This window comes from Pavona decussata, unplaced genomic scaffold, assembly GCF_977016875.1.
Source record: "Pavona decussata unplaced genomic scaffold, jaPavDecu1.1 SCAFFOLD_273, whole genome shotgun sequence".
Taxonomy (NCBI): domain Eukaryota; kingdom Metazoa; phylum Cnidaria; class Anthozoa; order Scleractinia; family Agariciidae; genus Pavona; species Pavona decussata.
The window spans coordinates 620015-645000 of NW_028145675.1; the positions used below are offsets into that span (position 1 = coordinate 620015).

General features: G+C 37.6%; 1 protein-coding gene across 2 annotated transcripts in view; it reads left to right on the top strand.

Annotated features, from left to right (window-relative positions):
* LOC146455497 (patched domain-containing protein 3-like) overlaps positions 1–24986 on the top strand; it is a 53667-nt gene that overhangs the window by 6496 nt on the left and 22185 nt on the right. For both annotated transcript variants that reach the window (XM_085094255.1, XM_085094256.1), the window contains exons 2-14: positions 2975–3221; positions 3811–3884; positions 8754–8873; positions 13377–13524; positions 15114–15211; positions 16088–16208; positions 20259–20382; positions 21662–21774; positions 22739–22801; positions 23094–23136; positions 23239–23305; positions 23895–24036; positions 24639–24776. In XM_085094255.1, coding sequence (XP_084950381.1) covers positions 2975–3221; positions 3811–3884; positions 8754–8873; positions 13377–13524; positions 15114–15211; positions 16088–16208; positions 20259–20382; positions 21662–21774; positions 22739–22801; positions 23094–23136; positions 23239–23305; positions 23895–24036; positions 24639–24776 — 1498 coding nt within the window. The remainder of the gene's footprint in view (positions 1–2974; positions 3222–3810; positions 3885–8753; positions 8874–13376; positions 13525–15113; positions 15212–16087; positions 16209–20258; positions 20383–21661; positions 21775–22738; positions 22802–23093; positions 23137–23238; positions 23306–23894; positions 24037–24638; positions 24777–24986) is intronic.

Genomic DNA, 24986 nt, shown 5'->3' on the forward strand with positions numbered 1-24986 from the left:
TAAATAAGAGAAAAATAAATACTTATAAGTGATACAGTTCATACATATTGCTTAAGCTTAAGCATGATATTAAGGTTTTTACTTGTTTTGCTACAAATAAAATTGATGTATGGTCATGCCAAGTAAGGTGACTATCGATTTAAACACTATTGAAGGTATTAATGATACAATAAGATTGCTATAAACAAACATGTGGTATAGTTATAAAGGCAGGTATACATTATAATTTTCCTTTTGATGAAGCATGAAAATAAGATACTAACAGTCTTAGTCAATTACCATTTATAGACAGTTGGCAATTAATGACAGTTTATTTCATTAAATAAAATGCCAAGATTACTTCCAGAAGCTGTCAATGATGTGTCATCTGCATATCTAGTTGTTTATCACGTCTGTGGTTAGCTGATTGCTTGTATTAAATATAACAACAGCGACAAATACCTATATTTTAAAGATTTTGTTTGCAGCAACATTTCACCATCTACTAAGACTTCATCCAGAGAGAGATGAAGTTGAAAGAAATTGGCACAAACTAGGGCGTTACACATCGAACGGAATCGATCATTGAAAACCTATAATCGATTTATTAACAATTATCCTGCAATATTGAGCAGAATATCTCCTCATACATAGTCAAAGAGGCTGCAGGCCAAGTTGGCTAAAATCGGGATGCTCAGAATTTTTTGCAGGATTAAGTAATTGTTTTAATATTAATTACACGGAATGCCCGCAGGGCAGGCCGTGTCTAAGTTTGGGTTGGGTATCTTTTTTTTTTCGTCGTAGTCACAAATCTGCACATTAATTTATGCATTAAACTCTGTCCTCTCCTAGATGTATTGTTCTGATTGTCTTCAACAGAAGCGGCCCAATCAAAATCTATTATTTAGGCGCATATCACGAGAGAGGGACCCACTCATCCCTTCCTGTGTGACGTCAAATCATCATTTGATTTATTCATTAAACCTACATTAAATTCTTCCCTCTCCCAGAAGGGATCTATTGCTCTGATTGTCTTCAACAAAAACAGCCTAATCAAAACTCATTATCAGCAAGATGTCACAAGGGAGGGGACCCACTTATCTCCACTTGTGTGGCGTCAAAGCAAATAATCATTTGGAAGGTTGATTGTGTTCAATGGTGGCCACATATATGAATTTAATACTCTGATCTGGCGTTTTTAGAAAGAAAACAAACCTTTTTCAAGCAGTAAATCAAAATAATAACTTCTAAGTAGTACTGGACAGTTTGAAGGGTGGAAATTGGGATAGTGCACAGCGAAGAAATTACGCTTTCACAAATGGATCGAATAATTCAACGCGAAGGAAGCCAGACCAGTTTCAGAGGGGTCATGACGTTATTGCAGAGTAATTTCCGGTTTGATTCCCAGTAACACAACGATAAAATATCACACAGTCTTTCTGAATAAAACCATTCAATTATTTCAATTGCAAAGGGAGGATAGTTTTTAAAAATCAGGGAAGCATACAATGGGGAACAAATGGGACTAACATTAAGCATTCCTTGTAAATGCCATTAGGGGCATCTTGTTGAATTGACTTTATAGTAATAGTTATTATAATCAATCGATCAATCACAGATGGTTGGAATTGGATATGTCATAGGCAATTACATGAGGCTTATTAAATTTTAGGCATTAATGTTCACATCCCAGGTGCAGCAGCTTGCAGCATCTCACAGTGTCAGAACAGATAGACAAATGAAGCAGGTGAAAGGTTGTTCAAACAAACGTCGTTATTGTTCACTTATAAACTTCTTTATATTACATCATTTATTGTTATAGTTCAGTACGCGTTTGATACAACTTGCCAGATCCTGGGGTATCTATCTTAACTTAATTTTTATTTGTAAATACTTACATGGAAAAAATCTCTCTTTTGATACAAATTGAACTTTTGATGTGTGAAATTGATAAAAATCGATAATGATCATCAATGTCTGGCAATTGTTTCTGATACTAACTGATAAATATGGATTGCTATAGATAATTATTGATTTTGATCAATTATCAGAATTATCAATGTTTAACGTGCTGTATAAACAGCGTACGGCAACATCAAGTGCAACTTCACAGGAACTTTGTTTTTCACTGAAATTAAAACACTTTACATGAAAATACACATACAACGTATGCTACACCTACAACCAGTATATAGCTATGCAACCAGACTGTTGGAAAAAAAAAAGGAAAATAATTTACACTAAATTGAATAGTATTTGAACCCATGACCTCTGCGATGTCGGTGCAGTGAGTTATCAAGTCAACTGGGAGCTGGTCATGTTCTGAGTTAATAATATACCCGTGAACCCAGGGGCCCCACTCACATATTTTAATGACGGGGGGGTCTGAAGGATTTTTTTGGGTCTGACATTTTGGCCAAAAGGGATTTTTTTGGGTCTATGAAGGACGCTGGTATTTTTTGGGGTCGCGAAAACAACGTAACACAGGGATTTTTTTGGGTATTGTATTTTTCATCAGCTCAAATCAACAATAACAAGCGCAAATTACTGCTTGTGTGGTACCTATTACGGGATATTTCTGAGATTGTAATCTATTTGCTTTAGCTTTCCAGAAGATAAATAATAAAATTTGCTGATGCAAAAACACTGAGGGATTTTTTTGGGTATGCTGAAAAAAAGGAGGGGTTTTTTTGGGTACACAAATTCTGAAGTTGGGATTTTTTTGGGTATAAAATATGAACCTCTGTCGGAATACTCCCCCCCCCCCCCCCTCCCCCCAGTCATTAAAATATGTGAGTGGGGCCCCTGGGCCCGTGAAGTGTCTGGTTGTTTAGATAACTGCAAGAATCTTTTCTTCCAAATAATCTTTCATCCGCAGTTTTTTGTACATGTTTCATATACACATTTGTACTTGCTTCACTCATTATTCAAACAGCACATGTGCTAAGTGGAGTTAATGAAATTTTGAAAATGGACCCTACTAATCTTTCTTTAGACTTGGAAAGATAGTCGGAAGAAGCCCCTGGATCACTATCTTGATTTCCCTGATCATCTGTGGAGGATGTCTAGTCGGCCTGCTAAAGTTTACTCAGGAGAGTCGAGGGGACAAGTTGTGGACCCCGGGAGATTCAATGGCTCAGAAACACAAAGTTTGGGTTGATGAGAACTTTCCAACGGAGTTGCAAGAGTCAATTGTTCTTCTTGTGGCGGGAGATGTTCTCACTCCTGACATTTTGAAAGAGGTAAAGAAGTAAGAGGTTGCATTCATCTGATTGATCCTATGTTGGAATTATAGTTATACAAACAATGTACAATGATGACGAGAAATCCTTCATAAGAAGTTTTAGGAGTTACAAAATTGCTCTTAAAATTTAAGATGTGTTAGTGATCAAGTTTGCAGGAATGGCTTTCCAAATTTACTCAAAATGAAATCTAACAGCTATTCCACTTATTCAGCGCGCGCGCTTATTCGGGAATACGGTCAATCAAATGCAACCCAATATTGATGTGGGAGGAGCATGTAACTGAAGTGGTAAATTATGTAATACTAGCACACAGAATAGCTGTTGGCCAAAACTTAATCCCAAAATATATGTTTATTCCTTTTTCTCATCCAACAAATCTAATTACCCAGTTAAAACCTGTTATTTCAAGTTAAGACTCTCATTGTCCCCCTCCCCCTACCCCCTCCCCCCCAGAAAAAAATACTCCACTTTAACAAAAAACCATTTCCAAATTCCTATTCAATCTGCATGGAATTGTTAGGCTGTCAAGTATGATTTGTAAAAGCTGATGTTTTTATATTGTTTTTATCATTAATTTTCCTGATAGGCGCTAATGATTCATAACAAAGTCAAACTGATTGGCAATGGGACAGAAATGGCTTGGGAGAAAATGTGCTTCAGGTAAAGGAAACAACAGTACTGTTATTTTTTTTCAATGTATGAAAATTTGCTTTTAATTTATTATCTGAGAATGCATATATTCTTAAACACTAGTCTTGTAAACTTTATTTAGAGCCTAATGATATAATGTGAAGTTTAAGGAGAGTGCCTCCATTTGCTACAGTGTGCGCCGCCATACTGTATGTTCTGCAATAGTCCGAGAAAGTTGGGTTTCTCAGTAAGATATCTGGGTCCACTACTCTGGTCCAAATTAGATGCTAAAGTGAGGGAACAGTAATCCGTAGAGGCTTTTACAGTGCAACTACTGTTACCAGGGTCACTAACACAAAGCTGACCAATCACATCACAGGACATGAACAATAAATTCCTGCTATTAAGTCGATTGAACCAATCAGCTAGCGCTTACAACCAAAGCAAGCAAAGATTAAAAGGTTTTCACAACGAGCTAAATCAGAGGATAAGAAATCAATGTTTCAATTTGGCTCAGCGCATCACATAAAGACAACTAGCAGGTCATAGTAAATAGGGTTGTAGCTAAGAAATTTGTCTGACGGTTAGCTGAGAAATTGAGCCGGCTAGAGAAGGCGTGAAGAGCCTTCTGCCGTCGGCGGAGCGGACGGGGGAATAGGTATGGGAGGGGGTCACCCCCTCCCATTTGGGGGGGGGGTATAGGGGGCCTCCCCCAGGAAATTTTGAAAATTTTAATTCAATTTGGTGCACTCTGGTGAAATCTAGGGGCTCTTTTATGTAAAAAGAAACAACCATTAAAGAGAAGGCCAGCTGTGGTGCCGCACTAGTTTGAAATGTGTGGTAGAGAGATTCACCCTGAATTTATTCAAAATTTACTCCCTCGCATTGAAGTTTCCCATATTTCCTTCTTGTGGTTTTCGTTGTTTGGCGTTCCTTGAACTCGATCTCTACCAGGTCTGTTCACTGTGTCCCTTGGATGAGAATGACAGACCTTCTGAGCAGACGGTGCTTTGTTTTGCTTTCGTCAATCTATGCTGTTTTCTTAATTCTCTTTTTGGTGAGCTCACTAGAAGAATAGTTCTTTATTTAAACACGGAAAATCCCTCAGGAGTGTAAAAATTAGAAATAACCTAACTCTCCTAAACAAAATTCAAAACCTAACTACAACTAATCTAACTAAAACCTGTTTTTCATGAATGCCGTGTATGCTCTAACATTAAAAATGATAATACGTGCGTAAGAATTTCAATATTTACTTAACATTAAAGTAGAAAGAACGAAAGCTACATATCGCTTCCCACTCGTTCCGAAAAGATAAGCATTTTTAAGTTTGCACCAGAATATCAGAAAATCGATTCTTATAAACGCTTAGAACTGCAAACAAAAGAGCTGTCCACTCAGTCGTTCAGCTGTTCATCCAGTTTCGCAGTTTCGTTCACTCACTTTCTCGTTCAACCCGGCAATATCAATCAATGAAAATCAATAATCTATGAAAAGCAATATAATCAATAATAATCAATTGATTGGTATTGGAAATCAATAGAAATCAAAGCCCAAAAGTTGAGTGAGTTTCAATTTTCATTGATTATGATTGATTTGCATTGATTAGTATTGATTATCATTGATTATTCAAATCTCAGTTTGAAGGTGGCCAAGCTCACTCCGGCCCCCGATCACTGGTCACTTTGAACGCATTTCCACATTCTCAAAACAAGTTCTCAAAACAAGACTTTATTTCAATTACTTTGTGGCATCGATACTCAAGGTAGTCAGGAGTTTATTCAACCTTTTCACTAGAATATATGATTCTAAATCGAACAATTGCTAGTGCGCAACCAAAGAACAGTTCATTGCCCTTTTAACCGAGTGTTCGCCACCCAAAATTCAATGAATTTCGCCCGGCAGCTGGCGCATCCCTGAGTAAAGAAATGGCAATTCAGTCGATGATCTTGGAAACGACAGCATGTTGAAATGTCTCTATAACCTGACTGACTTCGACAAATGATATTTAGAACTAATGCATGAATCTTTAGGGAGAAATGGGCTTGGTAGCTGATCATGACTTGTCTATTTGCTTGGGGACCTGGCTTTGAATTGGGCTTTTCTTAAGAGTACGTGCCCCAGATAAAAGATTTGATAGCTTGATTGACTGTAGTGATGAAAAACGATGGAAATGGTAGCATAGAAGTGTTATAAATAAGTTTGGATAGTGCAAGAGTTTTCAGAATGGTAACCGTATAATGTAAGCTAGGTTCCTAGGGTACCATATATTAAATAGAGTTTTTATGGAACTAAGCTTTTGTTCACAATTTTTTTGATGAGAAACTTCTTCATTATACGAAAAATGAATTCCAAGTGCGTAGACCAATAATTATTCAGAGGGCCATGTTATGTCGAAATGCTTTGTCTTTTTATTCTAACTGACACCTAACCACATTCCTTTAGTTTTGCTTTTGTAAGAAGTTGATTACGAAACAATTTAATCTAGCTGCGCTTATTTCTACCGATGACTGCGAAATTGCGTACTGTGCAATTCTTAGAATTGCTTGTGTGGCAGTGAGTATGTTTATATTTTGTTAGTTGTTTTATGACATAGGTTTTATGCGTATTTTTATTTTTATATTCTTGGCTAGGTGTCCTTACTTAGTGGGAAACCGCTATTATATTATATAATTTGTCACAGAAATAAAGTTTTTATTTTTAATATATTATTATTACTATTATTTATTCTCAATGGCAGTGCCTGCTAAACCAGATATTTTTGTGCGATATATTAATGTAACTAAGAGCAAAAAGCAGATCTTGGCAAGGGTTGTTGCAATCTGAAGAGAAAATTAGGGTCTGCGAAATCTGCGAGCCAGCGAGCCATGCGAGCCACCGTGCGAGCCATGCGAGTCACGCGAGTCATGCGAGTCATGCAAGGCACAGGGCAAATGTTAAGAATTTTTATTTGTTTTATTTACATTCGCGTGAGAAAATTTTGGACGAATTTTTTTCTTTGTTTTTTTTTTTTTTGTTATAATTTTGGAGAGAATTTTGCCTATTCAAAATCGCCCAAGATGCGCAAAAAAATAATAACAATACGGTTCAAGACTTCAGAAAAAAAAATCCGAGAAAAACATACGGCTGCACCGCTACTCGAATAGGTATCTATTGACACATGTCATTCATTGATATCCACGTGGAACTTCATTCAAGAAAAAAAAAAAAAAAAGAAAAGAACAGCACTTCGATCTCCGTGTGTTGGCGTCAAGAATGGTGAGTAAATCGCGCCATTTTAACAGGTTTGGTCTTAAGTCGAGATCTTAAGTCGAGAATCAGAGTTACCAGAGCTCTGTCGGTTCGCTGACTGCTGCATGTGGTTGTCCTTTCCCTTAGACAAGTCTTTTTTCAAAACTCGCCACTAGAGTGGCAGAGGCTGGTTTCGAGATAGCATTCGACCCACAAGCTGACGGCAAATGCTTCTGTTACGCTGCTTCTTTTCAAATTGAATTTAGTGCGACAATATTGACTTCGCTCATCTTTGAGTACTCATTTATCATACCTTACTGCCACAGGCCCGTAGCAAGGCTAAAATAACTAGGGGGGCCGAGCAAAATGGTTAAACAAACCTACTCTTCCCTCCCCCCCCATCCCCGTCCATCACCCCAAAAAACAGACAGATTAGGGAGTTTAAGATGCAACAAGAACATAAAAAAAGCAGTAGATTTAGTAAGCGAATCAACAACTATGCACCTGCGTCACACTTTTTGGTACATTTTTTGCTTTTCTTTTTTACGCGGACTACCCCGTGAAATTTCCTAATTTCACGTTTGAAAAAGGATGTAAACAAACAAGGACAAGCTTTTCTTTCTCTTTTTAAATTTGGAATCGGGCAGTGAGAATCCGACTGCAGGAAAATTTTGCTCCTGAGAGGACATATTTGGACGTGTGGCTTCCGACAACGCGTGCATACTAAACTGTCATAAACTAAGGGCATTTATATTGCTATCAATGAGCGGATGTCTTAAAAAACAAGTAGTTTATTTCAACAGCTTTCACGGTTTGAGATTGGTTGATTTCGATCCATTTTGGTTCTTATTTCCAATTCACAAGGTAGGAGTGCCTTCGTTGCCTTTGTATATAAGAACAAACTGTTAGCGAAAGAAACTGACAGGTAGTAAACAAGATTATTGAAGGTTGTGAAAAGGCACTTGCAGCATCAGAGTTCAAGACTGATTGATCAGTGCACATTAATCTGTTTTAATTATCATTTTTTGGCACGTTGTTTTTTAACTTCCAAAAATCTGGGAGGGCTCAAGCTCCCCCTGCCCCTCCCCCTGCTACGGGCCTGATTACAAGATTGGAATGACACTGACAATCAGTCGTGACGTGTCAATGAACAAAAAACTGAAATATGATGGTTTGCGTTGTCCCACTGTAAGAATTAAATATTGCGATGTTATTCATCTTGTTCCAATGCTCTTGTTCTTGTTCTTATGTGAATGTAAATTCAACAAATAAAAATTCTTGACATTTATACTGTGGCTTGCATGACTCGCGTGACTCGCATGGCTCGCATGGCTCGCACGGCTCGCATGGCTCGCACGGCTCGCATGGCTCGCATGGCTCACACCTTGGCTCGCATGGCTCGCTGACTCGCAGATTTTTATCACTCAGAAAATTAGGGGTAACCACACATTTTTAAAAAGACGCTAAAATGTAAAACAATGTATGACGTAATTCCCAAAGTGAAGCTTAATTATTTCTGACCAATACGTGGTTACCCCCAATTTTTTTTTTTGGAATCCAATAGCCCTTGTTAAAGATCTGCTTTTTCCACCAATATACTTGAATATTAGTAGGCATTGTCCTTAACTGATCATTGCATGATCGGCATGATTCTAAATTTTGTTGTAGGGTTGGTCCTGCGTGCATGAGTAACAGTCTGCTGGAGCTCTGGTCTTTTGATGAAGCACTGATTAATAACCTTACCAAGGAAGACATTCTAAACAAGATTAATCAGCCCATTATTATAAGGTATATATGTACCTGTACAATCATAATGTAAGTTATGTTTAAAAATTCATCTTACGCAGTGTTCTCTGATCTCCAGGATTTTGCATCTTGGGGTCCAAATAGGGCCCATTAAGACAAAAAAAGTGGGTCATTTGAGAGATTAAGATGGACTGGGTTGTTATGGAATGGTAGACAGCTTAATGACGTTATCTTTGACCACAGTCTCTTCGTGACTGAAATTAATTTTACTAGAACATGTACTTTACTAAAATATATACATTGCAATTGTTGTACTTAGGGTCCTGTAGAAGGTCAAAATTTCTATAAAATGAATACAAAACAATTTAAGCTGTTAAGTTTTGCTGTGTGAGTGTCCACACTCCAAAAATGAAGAACAACATGCCTTTCAAGCGTACTCGTTCGGAATTTCAATTTCAGCCGTGAATGAAAAATGTCTTGCCATTATCTTGGCACAAATTAGTACAGTACATTGCATCTTAAGCCTCGTCATACTTAAGCTATACATATTGCTGAAACCTTTGCGTAGGTTTCTCGGCTTCTACTAATGTTCCTGTTTCTTTGACTTTATCAGGTTCTTCATTTAACTGCAGTTTTGGCTGCTTCGCTTTACTAAGGAAATACAGATCCAAACTTCCTTTTTTTTTCTGTTTTCCATAAACAAATAAACGCGCAAATGAAATATCCATGAACAAGTATGGCAGACAATTCAAGCACATGTATTCTCAAATGCAACAACGCCGCTCATTGGCTTATGTGTCCATTGCACACGCCCAGCCAATCATAATGATATGCCTGTTATAGGAATCATTGATCGCTCAATCGAACCTCCAGTATTCCTTGTCTGATTTTTAGACATTAGATTTTCTTTCTTTGCATTAGTAAAGAATTTTTTTTAGCTTTTGTTTTTCCATTTTGCGCCCTGATGGCCCTTTATATCATCTTAGTGCGTCATTTTGTTTTGAAACTGCGGGAATCCAGCAATGGCAGGGCCTGGTGAGAACACTGCTTAAGTTTAATGTACAGTTCCAGTAAATATCCATACTCTCCCATGGAAGGTTTTTTGTTTTGCAAACCCCCAGGAAATTCCAGTTTACCTTTGTACTTTGCTTCTAAAACCATATATCACTTCACAGAGTGTGACCGTTAAAATTCCTATGATTGTTATTATTATTATTATTATTATTATTATTATTATTATTATTATTATTTTATTATCATTATTATTATTATTACTGGGTAATAATGAATAAATGATGAATGAGCTGCTACTCCATTCCAAGGTTACACTTTTTTCGTAGTTACTAAAACAAGGAATGACCTAAAATGATCTAAAATGACCTAAAATGATCTAAAATAAATCCGAAATATGTGACCTTGCACAGGAAAACGTACTTTAACGCTTTTCCGTTAAACGGGTAAAAACGGACGGATAGCTAACGGATGGTTAACGGCCTCCAAAGCGTTTTAACGTTTTGTTCTAACGTTCTAACGGATAAGAAGCAATGCCTAACGGATTGCAAAAGCGTTTGAACGGCTGCACAATCTGCTCTAACGGATAGCTTGAGCCGTTAAACGGTTGAGCAAAATATCTAACGGATGCTGTTAAGGCGTTAAACGGTTTGCTTAACGGCTACCTGAAAGCGTTTAACGGTGGAGTTCTGACGAAAAACTGAAGGCGCAGCCGATGGCGAAAACAATATGGTAAAGATGAGTTAGAAGCAAAAACCTGAGACGAAACGATTGAAGGAAACGAGTGAAGCGACTCAAACGAAACTAAACCCAACACTGCCCACAAACCAAGCGTCGAATTCACGACAGGCTGAAAAAGGCTTTTCTTGACCGAATAACAGATCAAACCCAAGCGAGAAATAATCGAGTCGCTCGTTCTAGTTAGCTTATGAACTTGAGTCGCAACTCACCAATTTGAATTTTTCGAAGAGAAAACTATTTTCAGTGTTCTAAGAATCTGACTTCCAAGGTAAGTTACCCAGATACTAAAATGATGAAAACAAAAATTATTTCTTTTCACCCCTTGTTTTATACACGCACACAATCCATAGAATGTCTGGGATCCCAGGACACCTCGCATGCTTCAGTCGGCTTCAGTTTCTGAACCAAAAATTGTATCTGTGATTCCAGGCGCTATCAAGAGAAAACTTGTGGTTTCAATTACCACATTACGAATACCTAGTATTAACTATTTCAAACTCTTATAGCGAGGAAGAAGAAAACCGATTGTCCGTAACTCGGTTGTTGCGCTTCTGTTAGCCGTCAAAGTAAACAACTTTATGCAAATTCAAAATGCGCGTCTTGAATGTTCGAGTAAACATACATCGTTGCTGTTTTGTAATTATCGACTTTATTTACAAAATGTTGCTGAAAAAAGTAGCAGACATTAGCAGTGCTAGCATGTTTGGCTTTATAAATTCGATTCAGAGCAGCCGACTCTTTATACGCCGGAGCACGTGGACAAGATTGCGGCTTTTTCGCGGAATGTAACACGATCGCTTCTGAAATATCTTCGCTGCGAAACCAGTTCGCTGCGCATGATTATACTTGATTGTACTTGAATCTTTCGAATGAAAACTTCGGAAAAAGCATTTCCTTATTTAAAAACGTACAACGTTTACGGTAGAATTCGGCAACGAACCGGGGAAACTTCAACGTGGCCGTTCGCTTGCCTTTGAGCAGACTTTGTTTACCTCTTCGGCGTAGCGTTACAAATTTGCATAAATATTATCGAGATCATCGAATCTCAAAAGGCAATGTCACGTTTTCTTCATTTCAAATTGTAACCGTGTCTTCCTCTGACAGATGACCGCAATACCTGTCCACTAAACCCAGTAATAAACAGTGAAAGAAGCGAAAAAATGGAAGAAGCTAAGAATGGAAACACGCGCGATCGCTACCAGTACGCTGCACATAATTATGCTGGATTGTACTTTAATCTTTCGAATCAAAACTTCGAAAACAGCATTTCCTCAGTTGATTAAAAAACGCACAATAGTTTCGGGTGTTATTTCTCAACGTCTTATTGTAGAGCAAGTGGACTTGGGAATTAAAAAAAAGGTTCATATTAACTGTTTTTGTGACATCGTTTAGCGGATAGCGTTAAGGATGGAGAGCGCTTCATCTGTTCTAGATCTAGCGGATGCAAAGTTTCTTAACGGCTACTTAACCCGTTAAACGGATGCTGGATTTTCCTAACGGCTTACTAAGCCGCTCTAACGGCTACCAAATTCTCTTTAACGGTTACACTAACCGTTCTAACGGTTTGATGTGAACGTTTAACGGGTACGCTAACGCCTCTAACGTTTTTGATACAGTTCTTTAACGGATGAGTAACGGATACTTAACGGCATTGCCCGTTTAACGGATAAGCGTTAAAGTACGTTTTCCTGTGCAAGGTCACATATTCTAAAATGATCTAAATGAAGTGAAACCAAAATAAAATTACAGAATTACAGAACTGAGTGCTTGCAAAGTAAAGGCTGATACCAGGAAGGACAGGAAGCTGCTGTGAACTGCTGGAAAGACCGAAGAAGACTTGAAAAGTGCCGATGGGTGCACGTAAGCCGATTCGATGACAAAGTTCCTTAAACAAACCGCACTAGAGCGAATCTCTTTTTTTGGTCGGTCCGAAAGACCCAAAAATATCGACACTGACCAATTTTTTTCGGGTTCGTTTTCTGGTCGCACATTAAAAGCCACACGACAACGCTAAATTCTTGTGTAAACACTGATAAAACGTACGCTTTTGTAGACAATGTAATTAAAAGCATATATACATCTGTTCATCAATTTCCTTAAATAAACACGCGCGCAGTTAACAAGTCAAGGGTAGCGCATGAATAAAAGATAACTCTGTCAGTTCCATGTAAAATAGCTGCATCAATCAAACCGGCGTTGCTGGGCGAAACATAGAACTTTGCTTCGTACCAATCAAAACCGCGTTGCTGGGGGAAAACTAGGCACTTCGTACCAATCAAAACCACGTTGCTGGGGAAAAACTAGACACTTTGCATCAATCAAAGCCGCGGTTGTGATACAGTTAAATTATTGGGAATTTCCCTGAAATAGTCTCCGATAGAGACGAAACGCAGTGTCGGAAATAAAGTATACAACTACAAGAAGTCTTCTGCTGTGCTGCTCACTAGTCTGTTATAAAATTAAAAAATTAAAATCATGTTAGATCATTTTAGATCATTTTAGATTAATTTTAGATCATTTTAGGTCATTTTAGATCATTTTAGGTCATTCCTTGTTTTAGTGACTACGACACTTTTTTAGCATTTTCTAGACTTTTCTTTGAAATAAATGTTTAATATTCTGTTGGTACACCTGGGTTAATTAAGAGAGAGAAGCAACATGCATATAGAGCAAACTGTTGGGTGATTCTAGATTAATCAGTTTGCAGTGGAAATTTTAAATTAAAACAATAAAAATATATAGTTTGCATTAAAAGCTTCTTTTTACAAAATGTTTTGTTTTGTTTTCTTTTAGTCCTGTAACCCAAAAAAGAATTGTTGTATCGCAGTATCTCGGTGGAATTGAATGGAATGCAACAAATCATATCATAAAAGCTGAAGCAACATCAATGACATATGGAGTCAAATTCAGCCCTGCATTAGATGAAGTTCAAGGTCGTTTGGTAGGTTTGTCTCATTCAATGGTGTCTGTACTAAATACATGGAAGACTATCCAAAAAGCACCCAAAAAGTTAGGCTTGACTGGAATTTGAACTTTTACCTCTTCCAAGATACCACTGCAGTGCTCTTTCGAGCACTAATCAGCTATTAAATCAACTGGGAACTCAGGTCATATTGTGAGTTGGTTCAACTTACAACATGGCAATTGGAGTTGGCTCAACTCAAGATGTGGATAGCATATATATATTTACAAGCATTGCACATGCTTGTAACTATTGCATTTGCACTTGTATTAATGATGTTCATTTGTGAAGCAAATGCAAATGCAAGTATAAGCCTAGCATAATAATTATTATAATCATTACCAGTTACATAGCACTGATTCCAAGTAGCTCATTGGCATTTTACAATGTCTAAGAAAAATTAATAATTTTATAGTGTATATGGTACATATAACAACTTATTTATATAAACACCAATGAAATACCAGGTGAGCTTTCGCACGAAAACATGATATCTTCACACGTGAAAATAACATGTTATCTCCACATGTACATGTGAAAAGATCACTGTGCTATATGGTTACATAATAAATCGCGCCTTTTGTAATGATTTGGTATTTCATTGGTGTTTATATAATAAACATAACATAACATGGCCACTTGGAGGTACGAAGTTTCTCTTCTCGTGTTGAAAAATATTTCACTCGTTCGCTGCGCTCTGTGACTCGTGAAATATTTTTCAACACTCGAAGAGAAATTTCGTATCTCTGTGCGGTCATGTAATGGTCTGCAATATCCTCTATATCACGTCAATTAAAACACATTGAAATACAACACACCAAAAATAGAAAGGCATCTATTTTTCTCAAGCATTGATATGAATAGTGTTTGGTGGTCTGTAAGCTCATCTGACAATGTATTCCAGAGCACGAGTACAGCAACAGAGAGTGTTGAAGACTGGAACTATAGCTTTTCAGGAAATACAACAAAATGAAATGTTTTCTTCCATAATTTGATGTTTGCAGTTGCATCTGTATTTTATACATTATAATTAAACTCATCAATAAAACATGAGTGTGGGGGAGGTACCTGTGAAGTTGGTGGAGCCAAGAACTGTATTCAAGTGCAGCGGGTAACCATGACAACCCTGTGAGTGGCATCCACCCCTGCAGGCACCATCACACTCAGTTGGAAACTAATATACTTACCAATGGGCAGGAAAGGTAAGGGAGCAGCAACTTTGTGAGCGTGAGCAACGTGAAGCAACACGGACAAAATGACCTGGCTTCAACAGGGGAACCGTAAATTTGCGACAGCCACTGAAGTTATGCAGCCACCCCAAATCATTTGAACAGAAACTGCTGGCTAGCACTGTCTCGAGTTTAACTTAGCATAAATTGCAGTCAACCGCATAAATTGTAGTTCACAAATGTGTTTGCTTGTGCTTGCATGCAGCTTTGCATCTGCATTGTATTGCACATGTGAACCATCACTTTTTTCTCATACCTGGCCTGACTGCGTTAAAGATTATTTGGAGTTTTAAATATTCATTAACTAAAAAAGGTTGCACTATCTTAATGTTTTAATAGGTGGATAAATTGACAGAAGACTTTGAAACAGACTTCGGCAAAGTGATGGACAGCTTTGATTTCTCCTCATTGGAGTTGTTTTATTATACTCTCATGAAGTAAGTTATGATTTTAACCCCTAATATTACAGACCAAATTCTCCCATCTTGTCTCTATACTTTTTTTTAAAATTACTTTGGAGACTTTATTAAGATATCAAGAAAATCCACCTTGGGTGATCATATCCTTAATTCTCATGACCTCAGAGGTTGAAATATAAGCATTGATATTACAAGGAAAAATTTGATTCTGATCACTGTTAGGGCTTAAAGGGTTAAAGCACAGGGCACCCACACAATGTGGTTAGGGTAACACATTTCAGTCGCTCGAATACTGTGGGGTTTTGATTTTCTTCGAGGACTAGCTCCGGGCCGTTTGGATGGATTTTCGATTGGAAGGTACGAGAAGAATCGTGAATCTTTTGACCTTTATGCTCTGAAGTTTTTTAGGGGAAAAATCGCTCCGGTGCTGGAACCCTTTCAAAACAAGGATTCCTCCCTTGTCCTTCTTATATATGGAACAGTCAACAGCGAACTCAAACTCCTTCAAAATCGCTCAAAAGACCGCTTTTGAGGTAAAAGGACGACTTATATATACCACAGATAAGGTAATTCAACGTTTATTTATCATTGATTTATATACATTAAGTTAGCGATATATCGCTATAGGTGAAGCAAACGGTAAATCCAGTGCATTTACTATATAATAACAGTCGGCTACACAGACACATTGTGTGGGCCCCCTGTGGTTAAAGGGATTTATGTTGTGCAGTGCTTTGGCTAGCTGGGAAAAATTGGGCATAAGTAGCCAACTTGGTTCCAGGGTACATATTCACATATATAATGTTTAATAAATTTCTTGTATAATTATGTAACTGTCATTGAGAGCAATTTACATGTGTGGAAGTTTGTAAGGAGATCTGATTATTTCAACAGATATCAAGAGGATGCAAGTGGTAGCATACAAAACGATATTCAACTCCTGTCCATTGGATACATTCTTATCATTACCTATGTTGCCATCATGCTTGGCAAATTCACTCGTCTTCATATCAAGGTATGGATGCATGAAGTGAGGAATGGCATGGTGATATTACGGATAAACTATAGGTGGTAGTTGTGCAATGAGAGTTTTACAAATTACAACTCTAAATTATATAACACAAAAAATAGGCAAGATGTGGAATGCAAGACAGCCTTTATTAATAATTAACTAAATAATTCTTTCTTTCTTAAATAAGTACAACAAATAATTCAAGTTGCTAAAGTTGCCAATGTTGCTAGTTCTACGAACTGATGTTAAAATGCAATCAAGCACGTGTGGTTTGAGACTAAACTACAGAAGTATATGTTATATTACTAGCTACAGTAAAATCACAGCACTGTACTCAAGTAAATACTTCTAGCCAATCAAATCTATACTTAGGTTTAAGATGTTGCAAGACAAATGAAGCTGATGCAACATCCTCGTGTGCAAAAATTACAATCATGCTGTACAATTCCTGCACCCCACATCAAGGCCATAGTTTACAATTTAGAACAGCATCAGTCTAACATTGTCTGACCGATGCCTACCGTTAAAATTCCTGCATGCTGATTGGCTGGTAACTATTGTCTAACAGTACAGGCAAAGTGATGTCAGGAGCTGTAACATGCTTGTTCAATTGAAAATTGTTTGATGAGTTTTGAATGACATCATTTTATGGTCTATAAGAGTATAGACTATAGATCAAAGGCTCCTGTGAGCCAACTTGTGAATGCAGATGACACATCAGTAATTGAAATTAAGATGGCTACGGACACTTCTTTGGAAGCTAAAAGAAAATATATCTTTGCGCGATTATGTAACAAGAAATAGGCATTCTTGTACTATAGAACTGATTGTAAACTAATATTCCCAACTCATTGAATAAGGTTATTCTGATGCGCCGATGTTTCCCTTTGAAACCTCTATGAAAGCTGACAAGAACCAAAAATGTTCATTTCACCAGAAATTTGCATAATTTTATTTACAACATCACTGATGCGTGACATGGCACTTTCCTCTTTCGCGCGAAAACTGACAGCCAAACTAATTTTTTTTCGCAAACTGATCTCCTTGATGTAATACTTTTATATGAGAAGGAAAAATATGATGAGATGTCGAGTTTTCATGTATGCAAAAAGTGAACTTTTCAGTTAAGAGTGCTTCTTTCAACTAGCTGAAGTCATTTTCTGGCGGTAAATATTTTTGGCGGCAAAATTTCGAGTATCGCAATGCAATATCACACAATCTTTCTGACTAAAACTATTCAGTTAGTTCAATCGCAAAGGGAGCATAGGTTAAAAAATCGGTGAGGCCTACAATAAATTAAAGGCCACTAGTGCTAAACATACATCAACGCATGCCTCGTAAACGCTTTAAAAAGCGTCTTGTTTATTCCAAGGTCTTGCCAACACTTCACTAATTGAATTTTCAAATTAAATTATTTTTAAATTCAATTATTGTTTAATTAAATTATTTTCAGATTCAATTAAATTTTTGGTGGAAAAAACGAAAAAAACCTATAACTTTGCTCAGATTCAATGAAAAATCTCCATTCTTACACTAAAATGATTGTCAAGTTATTGTCTACAGATTGAATAAGATAATTCTGATGCGTTGTGAAAAAATTTCCTCAGGTTTTTTTTTTCACTAATTGAGTTTACGACTCTGGACTTTCTGAAAAACTGATCAAACTTATAACTTTGCTCAGATTTAACGAAAAATCTCCATTCTTGCGCTAAATGATCGTCAAATTATTCTCTACAGATTGAATAAGAATATCCTGATGTGCTGTGAACAAAACATTTTCGCATGTTTTTTCCACTAATTGAATTTAAAACTCATTCACTGCGCATGCCCGAAAGTTTATGACAGAACCAACCAACCAAGCGAAAAGTCTGCCATTGCTATAACTCGTTCATTGTGCATGCGCGCATTCACGAGTTAAAAACTGCTTTTGATTTGTTAAAGGCATTGATGGATGGTGGGTATACTGTTTTGGCACATGCACTCAGTGTAGCTCTAATTTTTGTGTTCAACTTGACAATAGGATTTTCCTGACTCTGGACGTCTGGGCTTCAGGTTGTTCAAAAGTCTGGAATTACATTAATCATTGATTTAAAGTTACAACTAAGGTTTTCAACTTGCTCATCTAAAATGTTTTTGTTGAAAGGTTATTTTAAGCTAAAGGTAAAGAAAAGTCTAAGTCAAAATTGAAGACTAATACGTTTTCGAAGAATCTTTGTTGATTAGTCATTAAAATCAAACCAAAGTTCCCATTAATCCAGGATTAGCTTAATTGGGTTTTGAACAACTAAACTGTAACTTCACTGGATTCCAAAACCTTAGACCAGGCAGAATCTCGAGTTAAAGCCACTGGGAATTCCATTAGATTTGAATTCAGCCCAAGCATAGAATTCAAGGAGAAAGAAGTTTAATTCTGGGCCTATTTAGGTTTACAATGAAAATGAAATAAGAGAGTCAGATGCTTTAAATAGCATGAACAAATAATTATTTAGCCCTTGAAGCCTGCAATATCAACACATATATTCTCCTCACCATGCTTCATGGCTAGGAGAATTTACTTAAAAATCAGGACAATTTAACTTTGCTGGCCATTTCCTGTATTCTTGTGAAATGTATGAGAGTCCCCAATAGGTTTTTCGAGATCCGGGATTTGGCTTTTTTAAAGGTCGGGATTCGGGATTTTAACGGAAAAGAGCGACGATGTTCAGGAGTAGAATTAGGGACGGGAAGCGGGATTTGACGATTTTACGAACCGGGATGCGGGAAATGTAACTCTAAAGAAACGAGATCCGGAAAGTCCGGTGTCAAGAATGTACAATGAAAATCTAGTTGTCACTGTCAGGATGCCTGAAATTCACCTAAGGAGAGAGATGAATTTTACAAACATACTGGTTAACATCTCGTTCTTTACAAATGGTTGAACAAACTCGTTCCCAGGGTCCTCTGAAGCTGGGAACGAGGTTGGTGGTTGAACAGTAAATAAATTGTTATAAACAGGAGCCCACCGCTGTCACCGTCCTGGACGAGAAAAGAAATATACGGGTCCTATGTCTTTACAGATAAAATTTCTTCAGCGCTCGCTGAGACCTTGCAGTTAACTTGAGCCGATAAACCTAAACAAATGCCACAGAGCGTACACAACGGCATAAAGGAACTAATTCAAACGGCTCCGAATGATAAGAAAACCTCCATTCGGTAAATTTGCGTAGTTTCTGTCATGATCAAAATCAAAAGGTCAACAGAGAGATCTCACCACATTTTAATAAAAAAGTAAAATCTCTCAGAAACGTACCCAGGAAAGCACTTAATCTAGAAGTCTAAGACCAGTGGGAGTTGTGTTTGGCCTGTCACCTTTTCAAATATCTGTTGCAGTCCCACGTTGTCGTACGTAAGTGGCAATGCTCTTCAGGCTTTGATGGCCATTATCCCTGACTGAAAAGTTTTCCAAGGATCAGCGTGATAAGAAAGGCAACCCTCAACACTCAATTGAGAGAAAAAAGGAAAAAAAAAAGAGGAAAAGAACAAGCTCTAAAAAGAAATTGTTAACTGAATTATAGACTGACGTGATTCACGGGAAACTTTGATAAAATGAACGATGTAAATAATCTTACAGCTAATTTCTCGGTGACCGAAGACCAGTGCAAAGATCAGTGCTCAGATTTGCAGTGGGAATTTACGTCCAACTGAAAATGCCTTTTTTCGTCGATGTAAGGGGCTTGAAAAAAATTATGACCTGACCGGGATCGGGATTGGGCTAAAACAGCGGTCGGGATTACGGGATTGAGGGAAAATTTTTGCCGGGATGGCGGGATTGGAGAACCCTATCGGGGACCCTCATGTATATATATTTGATCATTGAACTGTGTGTGGAAAAAGGCCCTATGTGACTTTTAATCTCAGGTCAATTCTCCCAGGGTAATTTGTAAGGAGAATCAAGCAGTTTATCAGAAGTCACATAGGACTATTTTCCAGACACCCCCTCAGTTAGTGATACTACTGTATAAGGAGAAATTAAGGGTTGACTCAACTGCACTTTGTCGTTGAAACACTCTGCAGGCTTGGCTGGCTTTGCTTGGTGTGGTGTGTGTTGGATTGGCCATCGGCGTCTCGTTTGGACTTGCCAGTGCATTTGGAGTTTTCTATGGTCCAGTTCATTCAACGTTACCTTTCCTTTTACTTGGTAAGGGTGCCTGTTCAGGGCCAAAAAAAAAACCCACTATGCTTACAGTCTAGGGAAATAGGCCATTTTCAAATTGCTTTGAACCTCATAACTACATTGTAAAGGAAAGCTAAGTACAAAGCTTTTCATGTGAAAATTAGTTTTGTTTGCACATGAATGAAAAGTAATTTTCGTAATAGAAACTATGCACAAAACCTTGCTTTCATAAATTATGAGGTTCAGTTGAAACTAACTTGGAAATGGCCTATTTGTGCATCAGGCTGGCAAATTTAGCTTCTTAATATCCCTTCAGGATAGCATTTTCATGAAATTTAAAGTTGCTCAAATCAAAATATTGCAAGTATGTTCTGTAGGGAAAGGACCTTTGTAATTGTACATCTGTACTCCCTTTGATGCAGACTTGACTATCTTGAAATCTGTTTTTGATTAGAAGTTTCAAATTATATGAGCTAGTAGTGCATACATATTGGTTAGCCCTGATCTACCAGATTTCTGAAACAGTTCTCAAGTGCTATACATTTATATTTATTAATTAGAATCAGGCAATCTTGATTTTGACCTTTCAAATTTTACAAACACGAAAAAATATAAAATCATCTTTTTTCGCAGTGATCAATGTCGCTTCCTTGCTGAAAGAAAACTCAGCTATGTCCCTGGCATCACGGTTTCTTTAATATCTGCTTATAAGAATAAAACTTTTCAGGCACTTTGACTAATCTGTTGAAAAAATTCCAAACACAGGGCTTCTGTACTGTTAAGTGTTTCTTCCATTATCAGATTTAAACCTAATGATGTTAAATTGATTGGGAAAGCAAGTTGACCTAGAAGTTGCATTTTTTGAGAAAAATTCGCAAACAGATTGGCTCGAAGTTTCAAAATACACATTATGCATTAACATAAGAACGGACTTTTGGTGAAAATAAGAGAAGGGTAGCCAATTTGATTTAATAGGACAGGTGTCATCAGCCAGTGACGGTTGAAGGTTATTTATAACACGAGAAGCTCTTGCGTGGATGGAGTTCAGGGAATTCACTAGAGAGGGTGAGCAATTTCCCCAAAGTGAAATACTATATGTTATGCTGGGGATAATAGATTTGAAGTATATTTCCTCAAGGGACTGTTTAGGAAGAATTCTTTTTCTCTTTAATGCTCCAACTTATTGGAGGGGGTTGAATAAGGGGGGTTTTAGGGGTTGAATGTGCATTGATATTACAAGGAGAAATTTAATGCTGATCACTTTTTGGACTTAAAGGGTTAAAGTGAGCTTTTATTTGTCCAGGTATTGGAGTTGATGATATGTTTGTTATTGTGCAATCCTGGAGTAACCTGTCACCTGATTTGGTGAAAGAGAAAGGAATCCCTGAAGCCATTGGACTCGCTTTAAAACATGCTGTAAGTTTGTACAGTATAACAACAACAGCAACAAAACTTTATTACATCACAAGCAAATAAATTTATACAAAAAATTTTCCACCTGTATGTAGCTAGCTAATCGCAGCAGGGGAAGAACAAAAAGACACCTCAAATATCACACTGAATAAAATTGTAACTAAATTAATTACAACACCTGATGTAACTAAAGGTAACACTTGTATTAAGGATTATGGAAGGATGTAAAATATGAAACATGACCGAGATTGTAAAGACTAATAAATTTTAGGAGAAAGAAAAAGACAATGGAAAGGTGCATGGTGTGACTGAAGTTTACCTGTACCTATAAATCGTGCATGAAATTTGTTCGGAAGCAGAAATATAACCATATGACATACTAAAATTCAAAATGGCGGCGTGTAGGAAATTTAGAAGCGAAAACAGCCGATAACCATATTGTAGCGAAAGCAGAAACCTCTTGTACCCACCCCCTTGGTAGACTTTGGAACCTCGTTCCTAGTCTTTTAAGAGTTTTCGCAGTTGTAGCTGTCTGTTCGGTGTGAAAATAAACAACCACGTTTATTGTCTGATTTGAACATTTATTCGGTGCCTGTTGACCCAGAAATGGAACCATTACAACATCTAATTTTTAGCACACTTGAATGGTATTTCTACTTTTCAAAGTAAAATATAGAAGGCTTTTCCATGGTGTACGAACCTCTAAAAATCACAGCTGACGTTGAACAAAGGAAACAAAAACATACAACACAAAGGAACCTGTCAGGTTCTTACACGGAGGTTGACCCATTTAGAATTTAGATATTATTTCCAACAATGTAGGTTTCGTTCAAACGTACATGTTGGACCTGCAGATTGCAAAGTGTTCTCGCTGAAAGAAATGATCCCAGACTTAAGTTTAGTCTCGTAGTCTGATAAGAAAACGCGGCCTTTGGTACATGGCACTGAACTTGTTTTCTCTTTGCAGGGCTGCTCCATAACAATAACATCCTTGACTGATTTTCTAGCGTTTATGATCGGAGCATGCACCGTAAGTCGCTTTGATATGTAGCTTTCGTTTGTTTGAACGTGTCTTTTTTCATATGTGGGTTAAGTTTGTTGGTTTTTCTTGTCCCTGCACCAAGGGTTTTTCTCTAAGTACTCCGGTTTTCCTCCCTCCACAAAAACCAAAATTCCCAAATTCCAATTCGACCTGGAACTGAACAGTGGATGAAAGAGCCACTCTGTGGGAACCACTGAAATTCCCATTTTTTAAAATTTTTTTCTCGTTTTTTTCCTTTTCATTGGCTTGTAACTTCCTCTGATTTTCTTTCTCAATACAGATTTTACCTGCGTTGAGATCGTTCTGTATATTTGCTGGAATAGGTATGTTTGTTCGAGCTAAAAGCATCTTCTGTAGGGTTGTTTTCTTCAACAAACTGTTGTGTTGTGTAGTTAACGAAGTTAGTTTCCGTGTTCTTCTTGCAGGGATCTTGGCAGACTTTTTTCTTCAAGTCACTTTGTTTACAGCATTCTTAGCCATAGATGCTCGGAGGTACTGCTGTTATTAAGTATAAGATCAGTCCCATCCAGGTAGACTGCAAAACAGTCTGTATTTTTTGTGTTGGTGCATCTTAACGAAAGCGTGCGGTCTTCGAATGAATAGACGAGCGAGCAGCGAGGAATGTCAAAGCGACGCGCGAGAACCCACGCTTTGAGCGGCGTGCTCCTTAGGACTTTTATCAAATGTTCGCGTTTTCAAGACTGTTTTCCCTGAAATCACGACTTTTCCAACAAGAAAAAAAAAAGAAAAAAGAAAAAAAGAAAATGTCTCCAGCTTTGAAAGCGTTTTCGAAAGTTTTCGTTTTCTTCCGGCATCGATCGTGCTAAGTGTTACGCCTTAAGTAAATTTATGTTTTAATAGAAAACGTACTGTGGACATAGCGTGGCCGATACACAAAGGTACGAAAACCGTGCGCTAATGTTACTGAAAACATTTTGCTGCTTTTTAGATGAAAAGAAACCAAGACTTTCAAAAACGCTTCACCCAGGATGAGGTCTCATTATCATTTTATCCGTGAGGAGATAATTGCCGACGGTTCTACTTAATACGCGTGACAAATTTATTTTTTATCGGTTTGCAGGGAGGAGAAGAAGCGAGACGGCTGTTGTTGCTGTATTAGGCTGAGAAAGGATTATTCAGAAACAGCTTGCGAAAAAAGAGACCTCTTCCAAGAGTTGATGGACAAGTACGTTGGACGTGCGGTGCTGTCTCTTCCTGGAAAGGTAAAGTCCTCTACGAGTTCTTCGATATCAATATGCATATTCTCCCCATCTTTCTCCTGTGTTTGTTTTGGGTCTAGTTGGGAGAAGTTGTCAGTTAAGACATTTTATCTTTTGTTGATTATCTCTTTTATTCTCATGATATGATCTGATTGTTTCAGTGATCAAACCAGGGTTGTCAGTTGCAAGGCGAAAATAGATGCCGGTCATTTGAGAGATTTAGAATCGCGTTTACGGCAAACTGTAAACGCGAGACTCGCATCTATGTTTATTTTTAGAAAGTACATAGATTACATTAGTGCAAAATAATTCTGGCCTTTGATGCTAATGCAAAACTACTGAATTTTACTGGGAAACTGAAAACGACGAGCGGCAAATGAAGGATAAACATGGTCACTTGGTCATTTCTTATGTTTGCCTTTTCGTGTAAACGTTTCAACATTTGCTTCAACATGCATTCAACACAGTTGAAACAAATGTTGGGGGCGTTTGTAGAGGTCGTTCAACATTGTTGAAAGCGTAAAAATATTGTTGAAAGCTTGTTAAATGGGTGTTGACTTTCATTCAACATCACTTTAACATTTTCTTTCTTTCCTTCTTTGCAGGTCATCGTGCTTGCAATAACAGGGGCTTTGTTTGGTGTGAATTTGTATGGCACGCTAATGCTGAAACAGTATTCTGACCAAACCTGGTTTTTGCCGGTAGAATCGGTTTCATACAAATACGAAATGACAAATACTGAGGTAACCACCACCACACATGTTAATCTTTTCTTGAGTAATATAGCATGGTTCACACTAGCGTCATGACGGCTACAGTAGGTCATGTGACTTTATGCCACCAGTGTGAACATACGTGACCTAAGTGGGGAGCAGGGATGGCGCAGTGGTGAGAGCACTCACCTCCCACCATTGTGGCCCGGGTTTTATTCCCGGACTCGGCGTCATATGTGG